Source organism: Lissotriton vulgaris, chromosome 1_1, assembly GCF_964263255.1.
Source record: "Lissotriton vulgaris chromosome 1_1, aLisVul1.2, whole genome shotgun sequence".
NCBI classification, from domain to species: Eukaryota; Metazoa; Chordata; class Amphibia; order Caudata; family Salamandridae; genus Lissotriton; species Lissotriton vulgaris.
In genome coordinates, this window is record NC_141685.1 from 993,059,123 (window position 1) to 993,081,924 (window position 22,802).

Genomic DNA, 22,802 nt, shown 5'->3' on the forward strand with positions numbered 1-22,802 from the left:
CTACCTTACCTGCTGTCTTTGGCCAAATCTGGTCTAGCCCATTCATCAATTAAGGTCCATTTGGCTGCTTTGTCACGATTCAGAAGGACAGACTCTGGGCCTTCATTATCGTCTTCCAGAATAATCAAGCAATTTCTTAAAGGCCTGTTCAGGGTCGATCCACCGGTGAGACCACCTCCTCCAACATGGCATTTGAATCTGGTCCTTTCTCAACTTATGAAGGGCCCATTTGAACCAGTCCATCGTTCTGACATCAAATATCTTTCATGGAAATTGGCTCTTCTCCTTGCTCTCACATCGGCTCGGCGTGTAGGAGAATTACAGGCTTTGACCATTCAAGAACCTTTCCTTCAATTCAAGAGGAACACTGTCATCATGAGGACTAACCCTAGGTTCATGCCAAAGGTTCCCTCGGATTTCCACTTGAATGAACCGGTCATTCTGAAAACATTCTTCCCTCAGCCTTCCACGCCAGCGGAAAAAGCTTTGCTTTCGTTGGATGTGCAGCGATGCTTAAAATTTTATTTGCAACGTACTAAAGATTTTCGAAAATCTTCTCAACTGTTTGTGGCCTTCGGGGGACCGAGTAAAGGCCTTCCACTATCCAAACAGGGTGTTTCAAGGTGGATCACAAGCGCTATATTACATTGTCACAAGGCTGCTGGTAAACCTCTGACTGGAAAGATACGAGTGCATTCCACAAGATCTGTGGCTTCTTCAACAGCCCTCTTCCCGGGGGTGCAAATTAAGGATATCTGCAGAGCTGCTACCTGGAGCAGCCTCCACACCTTTACCAAGCATTACTGCTTGGAATCTCTTCAACAGGATGATGTAGCAGTAGGACAGGCTGTCCTGAGGAACCTCTTCCACTAATGGTGAGCTTTCCTTTCTTCCCACCTTCCATTTTTTCACATTTTGTATCTAATGTCATGTTGTCTACTGCTATTATTTACAATGCAAAATGTGATTATCTTGCCAACTGCTTACTACTCTGATACAAAGCATGGGAATCTATGAAAGTTCCAATTCTGGGGTAAGAAAACAAGTTACTTACCTGTAACTTTAGTTCCCCAGTATTGGTAACTTTCATAGATTCCCATGCACCCACCCACCTCCCCGCGGAAAGCTCAGCCTACAACAGATATGGTGTCTAAGTACACAACGGCTACGAAAATCTGAGGCTCTGAGGTTCCTTCAGGAAGGTTCTAAGTGGTGAGGCACTTCTGATTGGCTGAGGCCAAAGTTTGGTCTCTTTTACACAAAGAGGGTGATATGCTACAAAAGGAAATGAGGCCTAGGCCTTTTTCCATTGTCTTTTGTACCTACAGCTATGGCATTTTTGTTACCGAGACTCCCATTCCGACGACGGGGAATGATACAAAGCGTGGGAATCTATGAAAGTTACCAATACTGGGGAACTAAAGTTACAGGTAAGTAACTTGTTTTCTTTTTTTGCATGGTCCTCCCTATTTCTGCCTGGTATTTGATGCAACTTTGAATAGTTGTAAGCAAGTACCCATTACCAGTGTTATTTCCCAAAAACAAGGCAGCTATTCAATTGTTCCCCATATGTGTAAGAAAGTGCCCTCTTTGTGCATGGTTGCCCCAACGTTTTGCTAAACTGCTGATGTACTTTGACTGAGTGTGCACCAGCGTTCCTGCCAAACGGGTAACCGGGGCCTATGTTCTTTCCCTAAACTGCATCAGAAACAAAACCCAACTGGCACTCTTTGGCCTTAGGGCAGTCCCTTGGAAATGGTACCACAGGTACTAAGGGGACTGCTGTCAGGGAAGGTCCCGAAGGGCTGCAGCACAAACCCCTAAGGGCTGTAGCACTTATTGTGCCACCCTTAGAGTCCCTGTACCTTTATACACACACACATTGCCTTTGCAGGGTGCATATTTTGGTGCAGAACAAAGTGAAGAGTCGGCATGGCACTCCTGTGTGCCATGCCTACAACCCACTGCCCTGGCATAGGTCAGCCACCCCTCTAGCTGTGTGCACTATACCAGTGGTGAGGGTACAGGTGCATGAGCCCTTTACCCCTACAGTGTCTAAGCCAATTCTTAGACATTGTAAGTGCAGTAATGCCATAAAGAGTATATGGTGCTTGGAGTGTGTCATTACGAACTCCACAGCATCATAATGGCTTTACTGAAAACTGGGAAGTTTGATATCAAACCTCTCAGCACATTAAACCCACACTGATGCCCGTGTGGGGTTTAATGAAAAAAGCACTCACAGGCCATCCTAGAGATACACCCTGAAAAACGACCTAACACTAGTGACCAGGCTGAGTGGCTACTCGCCAGCTGACGCCACCACCAGACATGTTTCTGGAACCCTGGGTCGAGAGTCTGCTGCTCTCGAGGGTCTGAAACAATGCACATCCTTGGGCGAGGTGCCAAGCCTCCTCCCCCAGGACGGGCAGGGTCCACGAAGGGGAAGCTTCAAAGGCATGCCTCCATTGTGAGCTACCCTAGGCCTTTGCTGCTTCCAGCAACTGGCCCCCACCAGTACTGACCCCCACTTTGGGCGGGGAATCGGCGGGAAAACCAAGTGAGGAAGGGTGGTGTGCCCACCTTTGCCAATCCCACCCCTCAGGTGGGGGAGGCGAGGTGAAGCACAACTCTCAGTCCCCACCATCTTGCAGATGGGGGGCCCAGCCAACCAGAGTGAGGCATATTCCCCCAATCCCACTGGAGGGTGGCATAATAGGGGGTGTACCCACCCCAAGGAAGAGACCCATCGGTCCCAACCTTTACCTACCTGTAACACTCCTAAATCTAGTATTTAGGGGCAACCCTGAACCTTGCCTCCTCAGAAAAAAAACGACCTAGAAGAAAAGAAGATGAATGACCAAAGAAGCCGTGCTGAAGCTAAGAAGAGGAGGACACCCACTGACTTGGCCCCAGCCCTACTTGCCTGTCCCCACCTCGAACCTGCAAAAGGGAAATCCCGGTGTTTCCTGCAACCTGCAGCCTCAAGAACCCAAAGGACCTGCCCTAACTTCCAAACCTGTGATGAGCACTGGATTTGCTCACCAACAGACTCTGACCCCAGCCAAAACCTTGAGTCTGCACCCGATGCCTACAGCCTAAGTTTGGGTGCTCCAACACTACGAGGAGGTCTCTCCAGCAATCCTCGCCTGAAATCTGGTGATCTGACCTGCCTCAACACTCCAAACGACGCCTGCAGTCTCTTTTTGGAGGATCCCTCGGACCGCGACCGGAGCTGGTAAGAAAACCTGACGCCTAAAAACACCCCTGCACCCGACATCCCACGGCCTTGGGTGGCCCAACCGACGTTGTCCCAGCATCCCCAGGCATCCCAACTTACCTCTCCAACCGATGGTCACCTCCAGAAGATCTTCGTGCTTGAGCCTACATTCTTTGTTGCAACCAGAGAATCCCAATTGAAAACGGGGCACCCAACGCCAAAACAGCGCCCTGCACCCACCCGCCAAAACAGCACCCTGCACCCACCCGCCAAAACAGCGCCCTGCACCCACCCGCCAAAACCGCCCTGCACCCAGCCGCCGCTGCAGGTGTACTTTGGGTGCTAACTCTGATCCCTCTTTACCCTAAACTTAACACCAGGAGCTTTGCTCCCATAACCCGGTGGCTTGCTTGTGAGCAGCTACCAACCGGAGACCCTCTATAACATTGGATAGCATTAGGCCTCAGCACTCTTCACCTGGCTGCCCTAGTGCAGCTGAGAGTACTTTGAGAGTGCATCCTTGACCTTGGAGGAACTCTGGTTCTAACCCCGGAATACCAACTTCCACAAATAACTACTTACTGTGTAAACCAATAACTCACTTTCCTTCCATAGGATTGCATTGACTAATTTTCTTTAAAATTGTTTTAAGTGTGGCCGGTTTTGTATGAGAACGTGAAAAACTGCAAATAACTAAAAACTGTTTTACTTACCTTTTCTCTAGGAAATATCCCAGTGTGATATCTAGGCATATCTAGTTGAAAAAGTAATCCATAAAGTAATCTGTAAAGTAATCCAAAGTAATCTAACTCATTTCCACTGTATTGAAAAGACAAACCTGTAACAAAGACATTTTCATCCAGCTTGCTTGTATTGTTCAACTTGCCTTGAAAAGTACAATTTACACTTACCTGTGGCAGGCTTGCTTGGTTCTAGAAAATAAAATACAACTAAGTAATATTTTTATGCAAATCAAATTGGTCTAAGTTCAGTCTTTGAGTGTGTGACATCATTTGCTGATTGAGTGTGTACAACAAATGCTTAACATCTTAACCTCTGATAAAGCCTTACTGCTCGCCCACACTACCACAAGTAGAGAGTAAGGTGCTATCTACTTTTACCTCTGCCTACCTTTGGGGTTCCACTGAACTCTGTGCACACTATACCTCATTTTGGTATAGTATATACAGAGCCAGCTTCCTACAATACGGCAATACGTACAGTGCCCCAGTGAGTCCCTAGTAAATGGTAACCAAGGCATGGGTACTAAAGAGGGTCCCTAAGGGCTACAGCATGTATTGTGCCACCCAAGGGACCCACCACCAAACTCATACAGGTTGCCATGGCAGGCTGCTTGAAATGGTGCACACAAAAATTAAAATACGACATGGCACACACCCTGTGTTCTATGCCCACTGACACTGCATGCAATATTTGTAAGTCACCCCTGCAGCAGTTCTTACATCTTAAGGCAGGGTGCATTATATTACATATGAGGACATATCTGCATGAGCAGAGATGCCCCTGCGCTGTCAAGTCCAATTGCTAGATCGTACAAGTAAACAGGGTAACCATCTTTGGTTCAAACATTGGACACTGGTCATTATGAGTTCCCCAGCTACATAATGGCTTACTGAAACCTATTGTGTTTGGTATCAAACACCTCGTCCTAATAAATCTGTTCTTTTGCCAGTACTAGATTTATTATGATATGCGCCCGTAAGTGCCCTCTGAAGATCTACCAACCTCTAGTGTGCTTGGTGACTGGTATTGACCAGCCTACCACCAGACTCGTTTCTGACCCCCTGGAGTTGAGAGCCTGTGCTTTCTGAGGTCGGAAACAATGCTTGTTCTGGCTGGAGGTGTTGTCCCCTCCTCCAAGCAGGATGCCTATCAATCAGCATATCAAGGTTGGAGGCTTTTAAAGGTCTCTTCCACCTTTGATATGCGACCCTGGCTTCCATAGATAGGGTAAATGCCACCCCCTGGGTCCATTTGGTACCAGGACGGGTGGGAAAATGATCTAGTCAGGAGGCATGTTAAGTATCAGGCTAGTTATATACCCTAAGGTGGTCTTCATGAAGTAAGCACGAAAAGTAGAATTGAAATATGTTGGTTTTTGGTAAAATTAGATGCACTGGGTCAAGGTTATGTCTATTCCCAACAGTAAGTGTTCATATGTGTGGTTTAGGTACCCCAGAGGTAAGTAGCTTTTGGCTACTACCTTGCACTCCCTTCAACGCCCCTAAATTGAGTATCTGAAAGAACCAGGTTAGTATTAGATTCCTTACCTTAGAATATCCCCAGGCGTCAAACTGGATCCGGAAACTTTTGCGTAGCAGTACCCTTGCGCGTCGGCAGGCGTCGTCTGCGGCTCCGCGTCCGTCATTGGCGCCGTGATGACGTCAGAGTACTTAGACGCCGCCTCGCGCGCTGACGTCAGTTCTTCTTTTTTCTGCGCCAGCAAGCACCGATCCGGAAAAAGTGGTACCCTCAGTCAATTTTTGACTAACCTTTTTCGATCATTTTTGATCCTTTTTCGAAGTCTAACGACTCCGGCGGTGCCGGTAGGGATGCCCGGGTTCAAACCCTCCGCCGACTGATTGATGTCGGTTACAGACCCCCATCGCCGGTGTCTTCATTGCCTGGGCCTCGACCACGATGACCAGGCCTGCTCCGACTGTCGGGCCCTGACGTCCAAAGCTAGACGGGAACGGTCCCGCAAGCGACTCGAGCCCAGGCAGTCGGCCGGCGCCACTCGAGGTCCCGGTCCGCGAGGAGGTTGAGGGACCGGTCGAGGGATCGGAGCCTCCATAGCTCCGGGAGTCGTCTTCAGGCTCAAAGTCCTCAGGTAAGCACAAGAAGTCGTAGAGACAACGTCGCTCTTCCGACTCCCCCCCGACACTCGCGTGACGCGGCCGGGGGTTCTGGCGGAGCCGCAGGCGTCGCATCCTGCTACATACCAGTCGGTCCCTGGGCAGAACGCGACGCCGGAGGAGATCGCGGCCTTCCTCACGGCCATGAGGTCGCTCACTCCTCCGTCGGGCTCCGCGGCCCCGACTGGGGGCCCCAGCGGGTGGGGTGCTTCGGTCCCGCCACCGCCGGTGAATTGAGTCCCGGCTGCGCAGGCCCCCGCAGGATTCGGTTCCGGATCCGGGTCGTCGCCTGTCGACCTAAAAACCTCGCCGACGCTGGCCCCCAGGGTTTCGCCTCCGGCGCCGCCTCCGGGCGGCACCGTCCCCGATGCCTCCCTCGATTCGGGTCCGATGCCGGAACGGCACCGCTCTCGATGCCGATGGGAGATTTCTACTTCTATGACCCGGCCCCATCCTTTGGTCCTGAGTTTCAGGAGATGGGTGACGACGGGGATTGGGAGGGCTCTGAGGACCCTCTGGCACAGGAGTGTCCAGTCTTATCAGGGCTGGGCAGGTGAGCTAGGGGAGGCCAGTGGTCTGGACACCTCGCCAGACACTGGTTTTGTCTCCCCTCCTACCGTGGCTACGGAGGTGGGGACAGCCTATAGTGTGGTGCGGGCGGCCAAGGCCTTGGGCCTGGAGCGCTCCATCGTGGCCGTGAGGACTAACCTCCTCACTGAGGTCCTTAAACCTCGGCCGAGCCTCTGCTGCCGTTTAATGAGGCCTTGTCTGACGTTCTTCTGGGCACTTGGTCCAAGCCAACTACAGGTCATCCTGTAGATAGGAACGTGGCCAGACGCCGACTCCGGGCGACCCTTGCTTCCTGTCCACCCACCCCACCCCCGAGAGCCTGGTCATCCAGGCCTCTAACTCCCAGACCGCATTTCCGACGGCTTCCCCCGATCGGGACTCCAAGAGGTATGAGCAATACAGGAAAATGGTATTCTCCTCCCTGAGTTTAGGGTTGCGGTCAGTCAACACCGCGTGCCTCTTGGCCCGTTACACCCACTCCCTGTGGGACACGGTCGCTGACGTGCTGCCACAATGTCCGGAGGGGGTCCGGACTAAACTCACCCAAGCCCTTGCGGAGGGTCGAGATGCGGCGCGGTACACCTGCCCCTGCAGCATCCTAGTCCGAGCTTTCAGGCCCATGTGACGCCAGTGGTGGGCAGGGTTCGCCATCACCACCTCCACTGGCGCACTGTCACATCGGGCAAGTGGGTGCTGCAAATCGTCCGAAGGGGACTACTCCCTACCCTTCGAGGCGACCCCTCCAGCCGTGCCACCACAGTACCAAAGTGTGTTGGGAGATCACTTGAAACTTCTACAAGAGGAAGTTACGGCCCTCTTGGCCAAGGGGGCCATCGAGCGCGTTCCTGGGTCAGAAGTAGGGTGTTGTTTTTACTCCCACTACTTTCTGGTACCCAAGAAGGGCAAAGGGGGTCTACGCCCTATCTTGGACCTGCGGAACGTCAGCGGCTTCCTCCGGCAGGAGAAGTTCAAGATGCTGACACTAGTTCAGGTCTTAGTTGCCCTGGACCCAGGAGACTGGATAGTAGCGTTGGACTTGCAGGACGCTTATTTTCATATCCCCGTCCTGCCGGCCCACCGGCATTATCTGCGGTTCACTGTAGGCCACGAGCACTTACGGTTTACCGTGCTCCCCTTCGGCCTTACCAGCGCCCCACGGGTGTTCAGGAAAGTGATGACGGTGGTCGCAGCTCATCTGCGCAGGTTAGGGGTTTCAGTCTTCCCCTACCTCGACGACAGGTTGTTGAAGGAGGGCTCGCCCCAGACAGTCGTCAGCCACCTTCAGACTAAGGCCGACCTCCTGCACCTGCTGGGGTTCTCCATCAATGGGCCTGTGTCCCTCTCCGAAGCTCCTCTTCATCGGAGCGGTTCTAGACTCTGCACAGTTTCAGGTTTATCCTCCGGAACAGCGGGTTCGTGATGTTCAGGCTCTGATTCCGATCTTTCAGCCGTTATCCCGAGTCTCAGTCAGGTTGACGCTGCGGCTTCTGGGGCTGATGGCCTCCTGCATCCTTCTGGTGCATCACGCCAGGTGGCGGATGCGGGCTCTGCAGTGGGACCTGAAGTTTCACTGGGCCCAGCATCAGGACAACTTGTCCGACCATGTCTTGATCTCGGAGGGCACTCCAAGACAGTTGCAGTGGTGGCTCACGGACCGCAATTGGGTCAGCGGCAGATCCCTCTCCCTACTCCAACCACAGCACGTAGTTGTGACGGACGCGTCCCTCCAGGGCTGGGGGGGCGGGGGGGCACATGGGAGAGGCGGATATCAGAGGCCCCTGGTCTCCGGCGGAGTACCGGCTCCACATCAACCTTCTGAAGCTGCGGGCGATCCGGATTGCACTAAAAGCATTCCTCCCCTCTGTCCGGGGGAGTGTAGTGCAGGTGTTCACGGACAACACCTCCGCCATGTGGTACTGCAACAAACAGGGCGGGTGGGGTCGTAGACCCTATACCAGGAGGCTCTGCGCCTCTGGCAGTGGTTGGAACATCAGGGTGTGACCCTGGTGGTTCAGCAACTGGCACGTTCCCTGAACGCCAGGGCGAACAAACTCAGCCGTCTGTGCATGATGGATCACGAATGGCGTCTGCACTCGGACGTGGCGCAAGGCCTCTTTCAGCAGTGGGGAGAGCCTGGTTAGATCTATTCGCCACAGAACAGAAAGCGCAATGTCATTAGTTCTGCGCGTTGGAATTTCCAAGGCAGCACTCGCTCGGCGACGCTTTTCGTCGCGAGTGGAGCTGCGGTCTGTTGTACGCCTTTCCACCTATACCACCTCTGCCCAGAGTGCTCACGAAGATCAGACGTGACCGGGCCCAAGTTATCCTTGTTGCTCCGGACTAGGCACGAAGATACTGGTATCCCGAGCTACTCAGCATGTCTGTCGATCCCCCCCGATTTGTCTGCCTCTTCAGGAGGACCTTCTGTTGCAGCAGCAGGGGACGTTCCTCCACCCGAACCTGTCCAGTCTCCACCTCCATGCTTGGAGATTAAGCGGCGACAGTTGAGACCATTTGACTTACCTCCTGAAGTTTGTGATGTGATTCTGGCAGCCAGACGTCCCCCCAGAAAGTCGGTATACGCCTGCAGGTGGAACAAATTTGTGGCATGGTGCACAGCAAAGGCTGTGGATCCCCTTTCTGCCTTTCTTTCTGAGGTTCTCCTCTTCCTTCTTTCTCTTGCCCAGCAGGGCTCTGCTCTGGGCCCTATCAAGGGCTACCTTTCTGCCCTTTCCGCCTTCTTAAGGCTACCTGATCAGCCTTCTATGTTCAATTCCTCGGTTATTATTAGGTTCTTAACACCTTCGATGCTCATGACGGAACGGTTCAGTCAAGAGCGTCGGTTGGCCTGTGCTCATGACGAAACTGTTCCGTCATGAGCCCGTTGGCTCATTAGAACCTTCAGCACAGCGCGAGAATTCGCGCCGTGCTGAAGGTGTTAAAGGGCATCACTCATATGTCCCCCCCCTGTTCCTTTCGTGATGCCTCAGTGGGACTTGAACCTTGTACTTACTTTTCTGATGTGCGCTCCCTTCGAGCCACTTCATAACTGTCTTCTCCGTCTTCTTACACTTAAGACTGCTTTCCTGGTTGCCATCACCTCTGCCAGGACAGTGAGTGAGCTCCAGGCTCTTTCCTCCAAGCCTCCTTTCCTTTCTGTCCATCCGGACAAGGTTGTGTTGCGGACAAGATCCTCTTTACTGCCCCAGGTAGTCACAGCCTTCCACATCGGGCAGTCCATCACTTTGCCCACCTTCTTTCCGCCTCTGCATCCCTCTAAAGAGGAGGAGCGGCTCCACCGTCTGGACCCAAAACGTGCGCTCTCATTCTATCTGGATCGCACACGCCAGTTCCGGGTGGATGACCAACTCTTTGTTGGTTACGTGGGCGCTAAGAAGGGACGGGCGGTGCACAAACGGACCACCTCTCGGTGGCTCGTATTGTGTATCAAGGCATGCTACTCCTTGGCTAAGAAGGAGCCTCCTGTTGGACTGAGGGCCCATTCCACTCTGGCCACGGCAGCTACTACTGCCCTGGGCCGGGGAGTCCCCTTGCAGGACATCTGTCAGGCAGCTACGTGGGTCTTGCTGCACACGTTCGCAAGACACTACTGCCTGGACAGCCAAGCCCGGAGGGATGGCTTCCTTGGCCGTTCCGTCCTCCAGGACTTTCTGGTGTGATTATTGGTTCGCAGACCCACCACCGGGGTTGATATTGTTGGGGTATCTATTCTAAGGTAAGGAATCTAATACTAAACTGTTTCTTTCAGATGCACAAGTTACTTATCTTCGGTAACAATATATCTGTAAGAAACAGTAGTTAGTATTAGATGCCTTACCGCCCCACCCATCCTCCCCGTTCTGAGAACCGATATCTAGGGTTAAGGTCATTCCCTTTCAGGGCCCTAGTTTCATGGCACCAGTGTTGGTTTTTATCATGGCTCTGCGTTTCTGGCGCGGAAAAGCTGTGTATATGAACTGACCTCCGCGCGCGAGGGCGGCGTCTAAGTACTCCGACGTCATCACGGCGCCAATGACGATGGACGCGGAGCCGCAGACGACGCCTGCCGACACGCAAGGGTACTGCTACGCAAAAGTTTCCGCATCCAGTCTGACGCCTGGGGATATTCTAAGGTAAGGAATCTAATACTAACTACTGTTTCTTACAGATGTATCCTTACCAAAGGTAAGTAACTTGTGCATTAAGGTGGCATCCTCGACACCAGGAACTCAAATTTGACAGACACAAGAAGGGCAAAGAAGAGTGAAGAAGCGATAACTGGGGACCAGCTGTGATCTTTTTGGCAGCAGACCTAGCTTAGCTGCACCTGTCCCAACAAGTGTGGCAAACCAACTCGTCCTGCTGCTCTGCATCTGCCAAGACCCCAGTGGACTACCAGCACTTCACAAATTGCCAGCAATCTCCATGGAGTAAAGTAGCTACTCCACTGCAGCTCCAAATCACCAAACCCCAACTTCCGGACCACCATCCTCCACTCCTTGGTTCTACCGACGCAGCAGCAACTCAGGAAGAGGTATCCGTGCTCTAGAAGGTTACTTCTTTCTCCCCACCAATCGAGAAGATGCCAGGACCAACCGGAGCCGCACAGCACCAATACTTGGGGAACCGGATTCCTTGCAGCAACCAAAGCCTTTTTTAGTTCAGTCCACACTCCAAGACTGAGCAGCTGTCAAGAGACGTCAGTAGACGTCAGCTGTCCTGTTTTTGTCCGTGAGGGCCCATGATGCACAAGGCTGCCGATTTAAGGACTCTGCACCCGAGCGCTCCAGCCCTGGTTTCCAAGAACCGTCTGTGCTTCCTTACTCCCAGGGCCCTCACGAACTGAGCTCCACTGTTATGAGTCCCTGGACTTGTTATAAAAAAAGTCCCCCACTGCAGCCCGTTTCTAGTACCACTGATTTCCTACCTCCCCCCACATCTTTTGATGTAAAGCAAAGCTACCAACCTGACTAATACCTCTGCATCCAGATGCTTCAGGGTAGGTAAAGACTAACTATTTTTCTAAATTGAACTGATATATTCTCAAATGTGTCTTCCAATTATTGCCTCTGTGAATATAACAAATGCTTAGCACTACCCTCTGATAAGCCTAAACTGCTCTCACACACTACCACAAAATAATGCATTTGGAATTATTGCTTGTGGCTCTGTAAGCCAATAGATATTTCCTGGACTCTCTATATAGTGCATCAATACGAGGTACACTGTGCAGAGTCCGCTTCCTACACCACCTTTATAGTCCAAAGCCAGACACTGATGTGATTTACTGTCTTTTCCTCTGATACTCCTGTTGTGGGCATTTTCTACTTTGAAGTGCCTTCTCCTCAGTCCTATCCTTTGTCAAAGGGACAATTTGCCACAACCGGAGAAGCTCATATTTGATTTGACCCATAACACAGGCCAGGATCCCACCTGGCTGTCTGAACCTTTGTGAGGCATTTCGCAATGGAGACGGGGCCTAATCCTTCCCCTCTAACATGGTTTCGTGGTTATAAAGAGCCAGTCTTATTAGACCCACCATCTCTATTTACAGCGAGTAAATGCCCCACTCATCAGCAAACCTTCCACGGATGTGTGACGTTATGTGAAGGGCATTTTTAGAGCGCTCTGTTACTCCAAGGAGTGTCCTGGCACTCTGCACCTCTATGATAACTGAAAGATTAACCACTTATCCTGCTTAAAAAGGCATGTTTTCAGTTTCTTTAAAAACTGGGAGGTAGCTAAAAGGCTCCTAAACTCTAAAGGGAGTTTGTTCCATGTTGAAGGTCCTAAGAGTGAAAAGGACCTGCCCACTGGGATTTTGTCCAGAAAGAGGATGGCTGTACTCAGACGCCTGGATGGAGCATAGAAGCAAAACCTTGCTCTGTGATACACAGCACCAGACTGATGGAGCGCCCGGTGTACCAAAAGCAAGGTCTTGAAAATCGTCTTCTGTCTAATGGGAAGTCAGTGCAGCTCCCTAAGATCAGGGGATAATTAATTTGTCTCATCGGCCCTAGAAGAGTATGGGCAGCTGCATTCTGGACCACCTGCAGCTTACTAATCAAGTAATCAGGTAGGCCCAAATACAATGCATTGCTGTAGTCCATTCTAGATGTTAAGGTCTGTACTACCAGTTTTAGAGCTTAAAAAGAAAATGCAGGAACGTTCTGCACGCGTGTAACAAATCATAAGAGGTCTCTACCACTGCATTAACGTGAAACAGAAAAGAGAGCTCACCATCAAACTTGATACCTAGAGTTTTTGACCGAACTAGTGTGGCGTAGCGGAGGAGGAGCATCCACTGGTCAAAAAGACTGCCAGGGCTCATCTGCTCTTACACCAAAAAAGAGTAGCTGTCTTTCCTGCATTACATTTAAGCTGGTGACAAGTCAGCCATTGAAAAAAAGAAACTGTCAGACAGGTTCTAATTTTTTTTCCGCCAGGGAACACTTCATCCCTACCCCAGGAAAAAAAAAGTAACTGGGTTTTTGTCAGGATAAGAGATTATTTTTCCTCCTAGTGCCTCTGCCAAGAACGCAAGAGGAGTGAGATATATAAATATATATATATATATATATATATATATATATATATATATATATATATATATATATATTTTTTTTTTTTTTTTTTCACAACTCCAGAGACGTCTGCCGATAACGGATATTGGGTTGAACAACTCACCATATGCATACATGTGATTGGCATATAATAATGCCTTGTATACATTAGGGGATACACCCCCCACATGACACCTGAGACGTCTGTAAATATGTAAAGTACACTACTCGGTATCGCAAATGTAATTATTGTAAATATGTGTCAGTCATATAACATATTTTGTCAAATGTCAAACTTTGTTTTATATTTTTGCACTGAGCACTTTTATTTATCGCCTTGTTTAAACAGTGGTAGGAACCTTGTATATACACACTACAAGATGGCCGCGACAAAATTGATTTTGTACCATCGTTGATGTCTATGACTCTAAAAAGGGCGGACTGTTTAAAATGGCGAAAATGTTTGGACACTGACGAAGCCTTGAGCGAAACGCGTCTGTCGGGGGTGCTGGGGGGTTTGGAAATAAAATAATTCAAGAGATCACGACATTGGAGTGCTGGCCGTTTTCTTTCCTGGTAGCAATTCTTGGGAACGTGTAACGATGTATATATATATATATATATATATATATATATATATATATATATATATATTGCGCTCGAACACCTTGAAATCCCAAGGAATAATTGACAGCACTCGGGGGTACCTTGTCCCACACAGTAGTTTATTTACTACAAGCGCGCCACAGACGCGTTTCGGCTCTTGGCCTTCGTCAGTGTGTAATTTACACTCAAAACACCGGTGCATGATATAGATTACAAAAGTGAACAGGTTACACCTCTCAGTCGACATCGACAGAGGACCACAGTTCTTCCAGCTACCGCGGGCGCCATTTTGTAACGGCAAAACTTATACAAACATTTGTATTCAGCATAACTGTACTGCAACTAATCATACCTACAGATAGGTAAGCATGCATAGATGGAAGATGTTATACGCAATACCGGTGGATTATACATACATATAGACAGACAGACAGACAGACAGACAGACAGACAGATAGATAGACAGATAGATAGATAGATAGATAGATAGATAGATAGATAGATAGATAGATAGATAGTAACGCGGGCTCAAGGCAGAACCCTGTGGTACTCCCACCTGCAGATCACAAAACCCAGATGAAATAGATGGGCTCCAGACCTCTTGGCCTCTACTCTCCAGGAACAAAGCCAACCAGTCCCCTGTGCGCAGATAATGCTCTGCTCCCGTTCTTCCCTTAATATTCCCCACCCTAGCCATCAGGAATGTCAGCAGTCCACATCTCTTGGCTGGAGAGGTTGGCAGCTCCTTTCTAGGCTCTGGACTTTCAAAGAGTATTCCACAGACCTCCATGGTGTGTACCATGAACAGGCACACATACAGCCCAGCGCGCACATGTATGTATTATGTGATGTCGAACGCTACACACATTCACCATATAGACTATGGATGAAATAAGTGCACAGCCGTTGGACTTTACATGAGTAAGATGTTAGGCACCTCTCCAGTGACATGGGTGAACAGGCATGTCCACACTGCTGATTCCTACTAAACACAAAATGGGTATGCAGCCACCACAGCACCTCTTTCAGTATAACTGTAGTGTTTGGTGCGCACCTCCCAATCTAGCAAGAGTGCATTCCCATTTGACAGCCTAGGTTATGGCTCAGTAGCATGATTTGTTTTTCGTGATCAAAAATATGTACTGATGATCTAGATATCCATGGAGCTGGGGCACTTAGGGCAGGTGAGCACCCCCATCACCATGCCTATTTTTTTTCCCATCCCGACAGTGCCCTATATGCTACAAAGTTATTGTGCATTGCTGTACATATTCTGTATTTGCCTCTGTTCATTTTCTGGCTTGCTTGTCCTTTTTCATTCAGTCTGAGAAGTGAGATTTAACTTCTTTGTTCAGCGCTTCATAAGCTGATTTTTCATTTGACAATCTTGTCTTTTGTTCCCTAGCAGAAAAACTTGATGTGATAGCAGGCTCCTCAAAGGTGAAAGGGTTATCTTCTTCAGAATCTGAGAGCACTAGCGAGTCGAGCAGCTCTGAAAGTGAGGATTCTCAAACAGGTGAATGAACGAAAAACTGCATTAACAGTTCTCCCTTTGCCATGAGATCATCAGTACTTGTCAGTAGAATCTGTGCTTATTTTCTGATTATGAGATTGGTAAACACTTTTTGCATGGTCAGTCACTGGTATTCTGGTAAGAAAAACTACACCTGGCTCCAGATTGAAGTTTGTCCATTTTATCAATCCGGAACAGAAGATGCTGTGTGTTTTTTGGGTTTTATTTATGTTTTTGTCCTCAGACTTGAGTGTAAGAATAGAATGTGAGTGTAGAATGTAATGGGGAGTACGCCTGCTATATTTCTATTGCATTTTGGGGAAATTTGTCACATCAAGCCAATCTTTGTTCATTGCCTGTCACAAAACAAGGCACTGGGGATAAAAGTCTGAGCAGGCGGAGGAGTTATTCCCACTGTGATTTCATCTTATAGTCAAACATCTACCCCGCTCCTTTACTATCCAGAGTGGATTGTGGAGAGCAGGCGCAAATAATCTAGATTGAAACCTGCTCAAGAGATAGATTTAGAAACACAATACGTTTTCCGGCCTAAATTAGGTAGCTACTTCTGTTCGAAGCGCTTCTGAGATTTTTCAGTAAACCACACTGTGTGCTGGCCCACTTTCAGCATCCTGTTGCCCGTTGCCTCCAAATCTTTTGAGTCTGTTTCCCATTTAAGGTAAGTCAGCATTGTCTTGTGTTTCTGGAATCCTGGATCATTTTAATATTTATGTTGTGATTGTCACAAAATACTTATAGAGAGACATGTATATTTGCATTGTTTGTTGTCGTAGTTCACATACTAAGCCATTAAGGCTGGGCTGACCTAATTTCACGAATGTTGCTTTACACTTGTTACTGGAGTTCCTAAAATTACACCTTCTGGTGCAGGAACAACACAAATGATCAGAATAAGGGTGACTTTTGTTTGGGGCATTTTTTTCCTTTTTTTTGTGCGAAATTCTTCCCCACATCTAAAATGGATGCAGAGACACTTTGTGTTAAAGTATAGCACTACATGCAGGTGTTGCACATGTTTCTTTTCTGGATTCACACGCTGTGCTTTATTTCTTAATCTAGTGGTTAGGTCTGGAATTCTCTGCTTGTAGTATGTCACTTTTTTTTCTGTCTCGCTTGGATAGCGCATGGGCTGTCTCTGCAAGACATTCTGTATTTGTACATGTGCTGGATGAACCTCCCATGTTTTCAGTTGGCTCATGTTAATGACCTTTGTAATGGCTGCTTTACATTGGCAAATGCGGTTAATTTGCCCCGCCTTTTGCTGTTCCGTACCCTCCCAGAAGGCCCCTCTTACATTTCTTCTTCCATGGTTTTTCTTTTACGTTTGTTTGTGGCACTATTTTCTTTTTGATCAACCAGGCTCCAGATGCCTTTTATCTGTAAACATGCCAGCTGCGATCTCCACAGCTCTTGCCAGCACAGGAGAAGCTTTCTGCTCTTCACCCGCCTAGCTGCGTTTCTCCCCCTGGGATCCCAGCAGCATAGCAATGCGGCTATTTGTGAAAGGATTGGCCTCTGGCTGACTTCCTATCGGCAATGGCCCTGGTAGATGTGTGGCGTGTACTCAATCCTATTCGCCCAAAATATACCTTCCACTCGGGTGCGCCTGGGAGCTAATCTCGCACAGATTACAAATTCGGCTTAGTCGCTCAATTACCAGCTTTTAGCGATTTACATCGCCAGGCGAGAAGGTTCTCTAACCACTCCCCAGTCTGTGCAATATATGGTCGACGAGCCCCCTTCTGAGGGAAGTTTGATGCCCCTTAATCCTTTGTACCTCAAAGTGCCGCAAATTCAGGCTGGCCTTCAGCTGGCCATCGACCATCACTTTAAAGAACATGAAGGTACGGTAGGTTCGACCCAGGACCTGTGGGAGGCCTTTAAGGCAGGGATAAGAGGTCAGGGGGTTTTCGTTAATTGTAGGTAAGAGAAAAGGGCATGGCTAGAGACGCTGGCGAGAGAGATTCAGGCCTTTGAGGCTGAAATGGCACAATGGCATCGGCTGACCAGACTAGGTGCAGCACTGACTGGCTGTCAAAGGCAAAGACTATAAAGATACTGGAGAGGAGGCGGCGAGGGCTAGATACCAGACGACCCTTCATTGCCTAAATGAGGTGGGGGGCAGAGCAGGCTAGCTCCTAGCATGGTTAGATGGGAGAGAGGCAGCATCAAAATTGGTATTTGAAGTTATTACTGAGGGAGGGGCTTAAGTAATGGATAGGCAGCGCATAGCTGATGCCTTTGTGGCTTTTTATATGAAGTTATATACCCAGTCAGTGCAGACTACTGTATATGAAGCGCAGGAATTGTTAGCCACCCGTGGAATGCCATGCCTCGCACCAGCTGACCGAGATCAACTTGAATTGGATCTCACTGACAGTGATGTCCCACAGACCATTCCCGGGGGTGGAAGGGGAGGGGGGGGGGCGGATTTGTTAAACCCCGACCTTCATTATTGTGCTCAAATGGAGGCAGTCCCTCCGGTTTGGCTTTCACGTCAAACTGGCCTGGCGGATCACACCTCTGCTGAGTAGTCTCACCCTGTCTGCGATACTGGCGCTCTCCACCTCCAAACTTTGAATCTAATGAGTCCTGTAAGGAATGAGGAGAGGGAGGTGTCGGTAAACCAGCACGCGAACCTTGCTTCTGTTGTTGCTGCCGCTGATTCCTATTCCACATCTTTTTAGGAAAGACTAGATGCACTTCCTTCTCAGGTTGGGTCTTTTGTTGAGTTTGTGTAAAAGGTTTAAGTCCCAGATTATTGTGCTTAAGGATTTATATACTTTAGCAATAATCTTTGGCAATTCACGTTGCTTATCCACGTCAGCAACCGCCTCTAGGCGCTGACCCACCTGTAAGCTAACTGTTTCCCGCTTTACGTTAGCAAGGATCATATCGGAAACAATAGGGAACAACCCCACCAATCTCACCCCTAATTCCAGGGCATCCATTGCCCTGTGTTAATCTTGAACCTTTTAGTACGGACGGAAGAACGATCATGGAGGGGGTGCCAAAACACAGTGAATATACCGCCGCAAACACTTTCCACCAGGTGGTGCAACCATCCAGATTAGGAATAAGTCCTTTAGGTAAACTCATGGTAAGGATCCTGTGTTTCTCCACAGGAGAGTAGTAAGTGAAAAGACAGCTTTGAGTTGCTCAAATTTTTCTGCAAGCCAAAAAGGGAAATCATCCCTATTCTGAGGATGTTTACCCATCACTGATTTAATCATGATGGGACTATTAACAAGACCACCACCATTTCCCGGTGGATGTGCAGCACCTCCAGGCGAAGCCACCTGAATATTACGTGACATAAACTGTATTACAGCCCTATGAATATGTATCAACGATGTATGCAACTGCCGTAGCTCTGTGATACCAACATTAAGGTAATTTGGATGTGATGTAAACACAGTCAAAACTGGCCACGTGGCCCCATCGACTGTTTAGGGGCCTTTACGGACCACAGAAACTGGGTGAGGAAGGGCGCCATTAAACTATATGGTATGCTGCCAAGCCGTCAACTGAACGTCAAGTAATCGATAAGGGTGATAATCCCTTCACTGCCGGAAAGGTAACTCAAGAATAGAAAACCTCGAAGCGGTATGCTGCATCCTCCTTAACCACAAAAATAAAATCAGCCCCATGTTGGGTGCCATGTTGCAGGGATTCCGCACATACACAGAACTATGCACAGGAATATGGGATCTCTGTGTATAGAGGCTAAGCCTTCCCACCACCTTAGTGCCCACGAACCTAAGACTGACTAGCTATAGTGTCTCACTCGCTCTCCTACACACTCATTAAGAAGCAAATGATTAGACCCCCAGAACACAACACCCCAGAATACAACACTCCTGGATCTCTTTGGAATCGCAGTAACAAGACACACCTTTTCGCTCACACTCTCATGCCTGTCTTCAGTAAGAACTGACTGAAACACAAATATAGTTTCAAATGTTTCTAAAGCTTTGCCTAGCCTGCCGTGACGGGAACGGCCAACAGCCACAGAAGACTTACCCTTGCACCGCTCTGCACCAGAACCGCGCCGTGAGGGAAACGGCCAGCGCTCACACCGCCATCCACCGCCAGCCACCGCCATCCACCCGGTGCAGCAGCAGCTGGGGAACTACATCACCCAGCTGCCCCGGGGGTGGACGCGGCGGTAGTGACGACGGACACGCGCCAGGAGGCGCTTCATAAGCAGGGAGCGCCGAAGCGCTCTGGGGACTCTAAAGCTTTGCCTAGCCTGCCGTGACGGGAACGGCCAACAGCCACAGAAGACTTACCCTTGCACCGCTCTGCACCAGAACCGCGCCGTGAGGGAAACGGCCAGCGCTCACACCGCCATCCACCGCCAGCCACCGCCATCCACCCGGTGCAGCAGCAGCTGGGGAACTACATCACCCAGCTGCCCCGGGGGTGGACGCGGCGGTAGTGACGACGGACACGCGCCAGGAGGCGCTTCATAAGCAGGGAGCGCCGAAGCGCTCTGGGGACTCTAAAGCTTTGCCTAGCCTGCCGTGACGGGAACGGCCAACAGCCACAGAAGACTTACCCTTGCACCGCTCTGCACCAGAACCGCGCCGTGAGGGAAACGGCCAGCGCTCACACCGCCATCCACCGCCAGCCACCGCCATCCACCCGGTGCAGCAGCAGCTGGGGAACTACATCACCCAGCTGCCCCGGGGGTGGACGCGGCGGTAGTGACGACGGACACGCGCCAGGAGGCGCTTCATAAGCAGGGAGCGCCGAAGCGCTCTGGGGACTCTAAAGCTTTGCCTAGCCTGCCGTGACGGGAACGGCCAACAGCCACAGAAGACTTACCCTTGCACCGCTCTGCACCAGAACCGCGCCGTGAGGGAAACGGCCAGCGCTCACACCGCCATCCACCGCCAGCCACCGCCATCCACCCGGTGCAGCAGCAGCTGGGGAACTACATCACCCAGCTGCCCCGGGGGTGGACGCGGCGGTAGTGACGACGGACACGCGCCAGGAGGCGCTTCATAAGCAGGGAACGCCTCTCGCACACGCGAGTCGCGCGCGGGAGAAGCCCGGGACAAGGGCGGGACCGTCTGTGGCCGTCCGAGGTTGGCCAAGGTTGGGTTGGGCCTGGTCTCTTGGCTCGCTGCCCTGGAATTGCTGTTGCTGAGCTGCGAATACTGTCGACCAGCTTGTTACGTAAGTTATATTGACTCTGGTTGCTTATACAGTTCATAATGCCCCCTAAAAAGTTAACCACGTCTACTAACACTATGGAAAATTATCTGGTGCAGGTAGCAGAAAAAATCAACCTTGATAGAAGAGCCTCTTTGGGATTCGACTTATCTGCTCAATCTCCATTTATTGATATCGAGGCTGATGACCCTTTTGGCCTTTTAGCAAATAACAGCACTATTAGTGCCACTCCTGATTTGTTCCCAGATACTATTACTATACAGCCAAGTGGTACTGTTGCTGGAGTTGAAGATCTGAGTGTCAACGAGGTACTGGCTGATTTCACTATCAGCCAGGATCAATCTATTTCTCCTCCAGCACCAGTTCTGGGTAAACGGGAATGCCTTAGGTCAGCCAAAAATAGAGTAGCAAACCCCCCGAGGAAATACTCTGAGGAGGAGGAGCATGATCTGACCAGTGAAGCGTACATTACACTTTCGAACGCGCAATTTAATAAACTGATTACCTTAATGGACTCAAAAATCAAAGGTGCAATGAAGCCCTTAGTTAGCAAAATAGACAAGCTAACTTCTGAGGTCAACCGTTTGGAAGGTCTACTACAAAAATCAATAGACGAGACTGGAAAACCACCAGAAAGTGTCCTTGCAAAGATAGAGGAATCTGTTAACAAATCTGTAATTGCAGCCGTTGGTGGTCTTAACCCTGTCACTGCTCCAGTAACGAACACCCTAACGGCAAGGAATAATTCTCTCCCAGGTGTTTCTCATACTGCCTCGATCCCTGCTCCTGCTGCTGAAGACCCGCTTATTGAAAACGGGACCTTTGAACTTGTGGTTGAAGCTTCCCCACTGGTACTTGTCCTTGCCAATGTTCCAGCACTGGCTCAAGGTGAGAGGGAAACAGCACCCTCTCTACGAAACAAATCTTTATCATGGTTAACTACCAATATGGTAATTACTCCTTGGGGAAAGCAGCAACTTTCTGAAGAGCTTGTCAAAGCACGAAGGGTTCAGTGGATAGGGGATAGAGTAAAAAAGTTTAAAGGGGAGTGTGTTGTTCTCCACTTCTCTGACCCTGGGGTTTTGCCCAACATCCTACCAAATATCTTACCACCGCAAAGACGAACAACTTCAATTGTTCCTTTGACTTTGGACTTCTTTTACCCAAGAAAGGGAAGTGGACCAAATTCAAGTATTCTAAGAACTAAATGGAACATTGTGACTAAGAGGGGGAGGAAGGATGTTGCCTCAGTTGACTGGGGTTTGGGGCTAGAAAATCGATTTTCCTCATTATCCAATTTAAGTGACTGTGATTGACAACCACCTATTTGTAATGCTGTGTCTGCACCTGCTCATGCCATAAGTCTATCAGGTTTAGCTCACGACCCTTTAACTACCAGCCCGTTGGGGCCTTTGATTACTGATTTAGCTGGGGCACCGAATATTACGAATGTAGACTGGGGTACAGGGGGTATGGTGTCAAATATGTATTCTACAACCAATGGTATTCCTATGACACCAACTTCAGGGAATATCCTGTCATGGAATGTAGCAGGCATATCTTCTAAAATGGAAAGTGCAGAATGGTTTGAATTCATAAATAGGTACGACCTCTGTATTTTCCAAGAGACTTGGGCGTGTGAGCCTACTTTTGCTTTGGGGTATTTAAACTTTTATGTTCCAGCCACCAAGGGTTCCAAAGGGCGGCCTATGGGGGGCCTTACAATATGGATTAGGCAGTCCCTAAAGATTGCTGTAAAAAGCGTAGAACTTGACCAAAAAGATATTCAGCTTATACGATTGTCCAGTGATCTACCCCTCTCCATGGATGTATATAATATCTATGCCAGAGGTGGTAGTAAAGGCAGATCCGAGGTACTTATGAGCCTTTCTAATATTCTTGACATTGAATCTGCAGGAAAAAACATCTTAATTGCAGGTGATTTGAATCGGACATTTGAACCTTTAATAACTGGTGATTCTCCTCTGGGATCAGAGGAAGATAAACTTTGGGACATTCCCACACTTGAGTCCCCCCCGATAACCAGATGGACAGCTGACATCTTAGGTCTAAATGCCATGTGCTTGGAGCATGGGTTACGCGCCCTGAACGGCCGAACCCAATCAGACCGTGTACCCGCCATGACATTTAATAATGGTCGAAGCAAAAGTCGTATTGACTACGTTATTTGTAGTACATCGCTATGGCCATCCCTTATTGATATGGTAGTCACTGCCAGAATAGAAAGTGAC

General features: G+C 49.4%; 1 protein-coding gene across 6 annotated transcripts in view; it reads left to right on the forward strand.

The window, feature by feature from the left end:
- The window catches only part of BRD4 (bromodomain containing 4), a 1,320,550-nt gene that overhangs the window by 952,460 nt on the left and 345,288 nt on the right, over window positions 1-22,802 (forward strand). For 5 of the 6 annotated variants that reach the window (XM_086960824.1, XM_086960841.1, XM_086960832.1 and 2 more), the window contains one exon: window positions 15,241-15,351. In XM_086960824.1, coding sequence (XP_086816950.1) covers window positions 15,241-15,351 — 111 coding nt within the window. The remainder of the gene's footprint in view (window positions 1-15,240; window positions 15,352-22,802) is intronic. The other variant, XM_086960816.1, reaches the window with a different exon arrangement.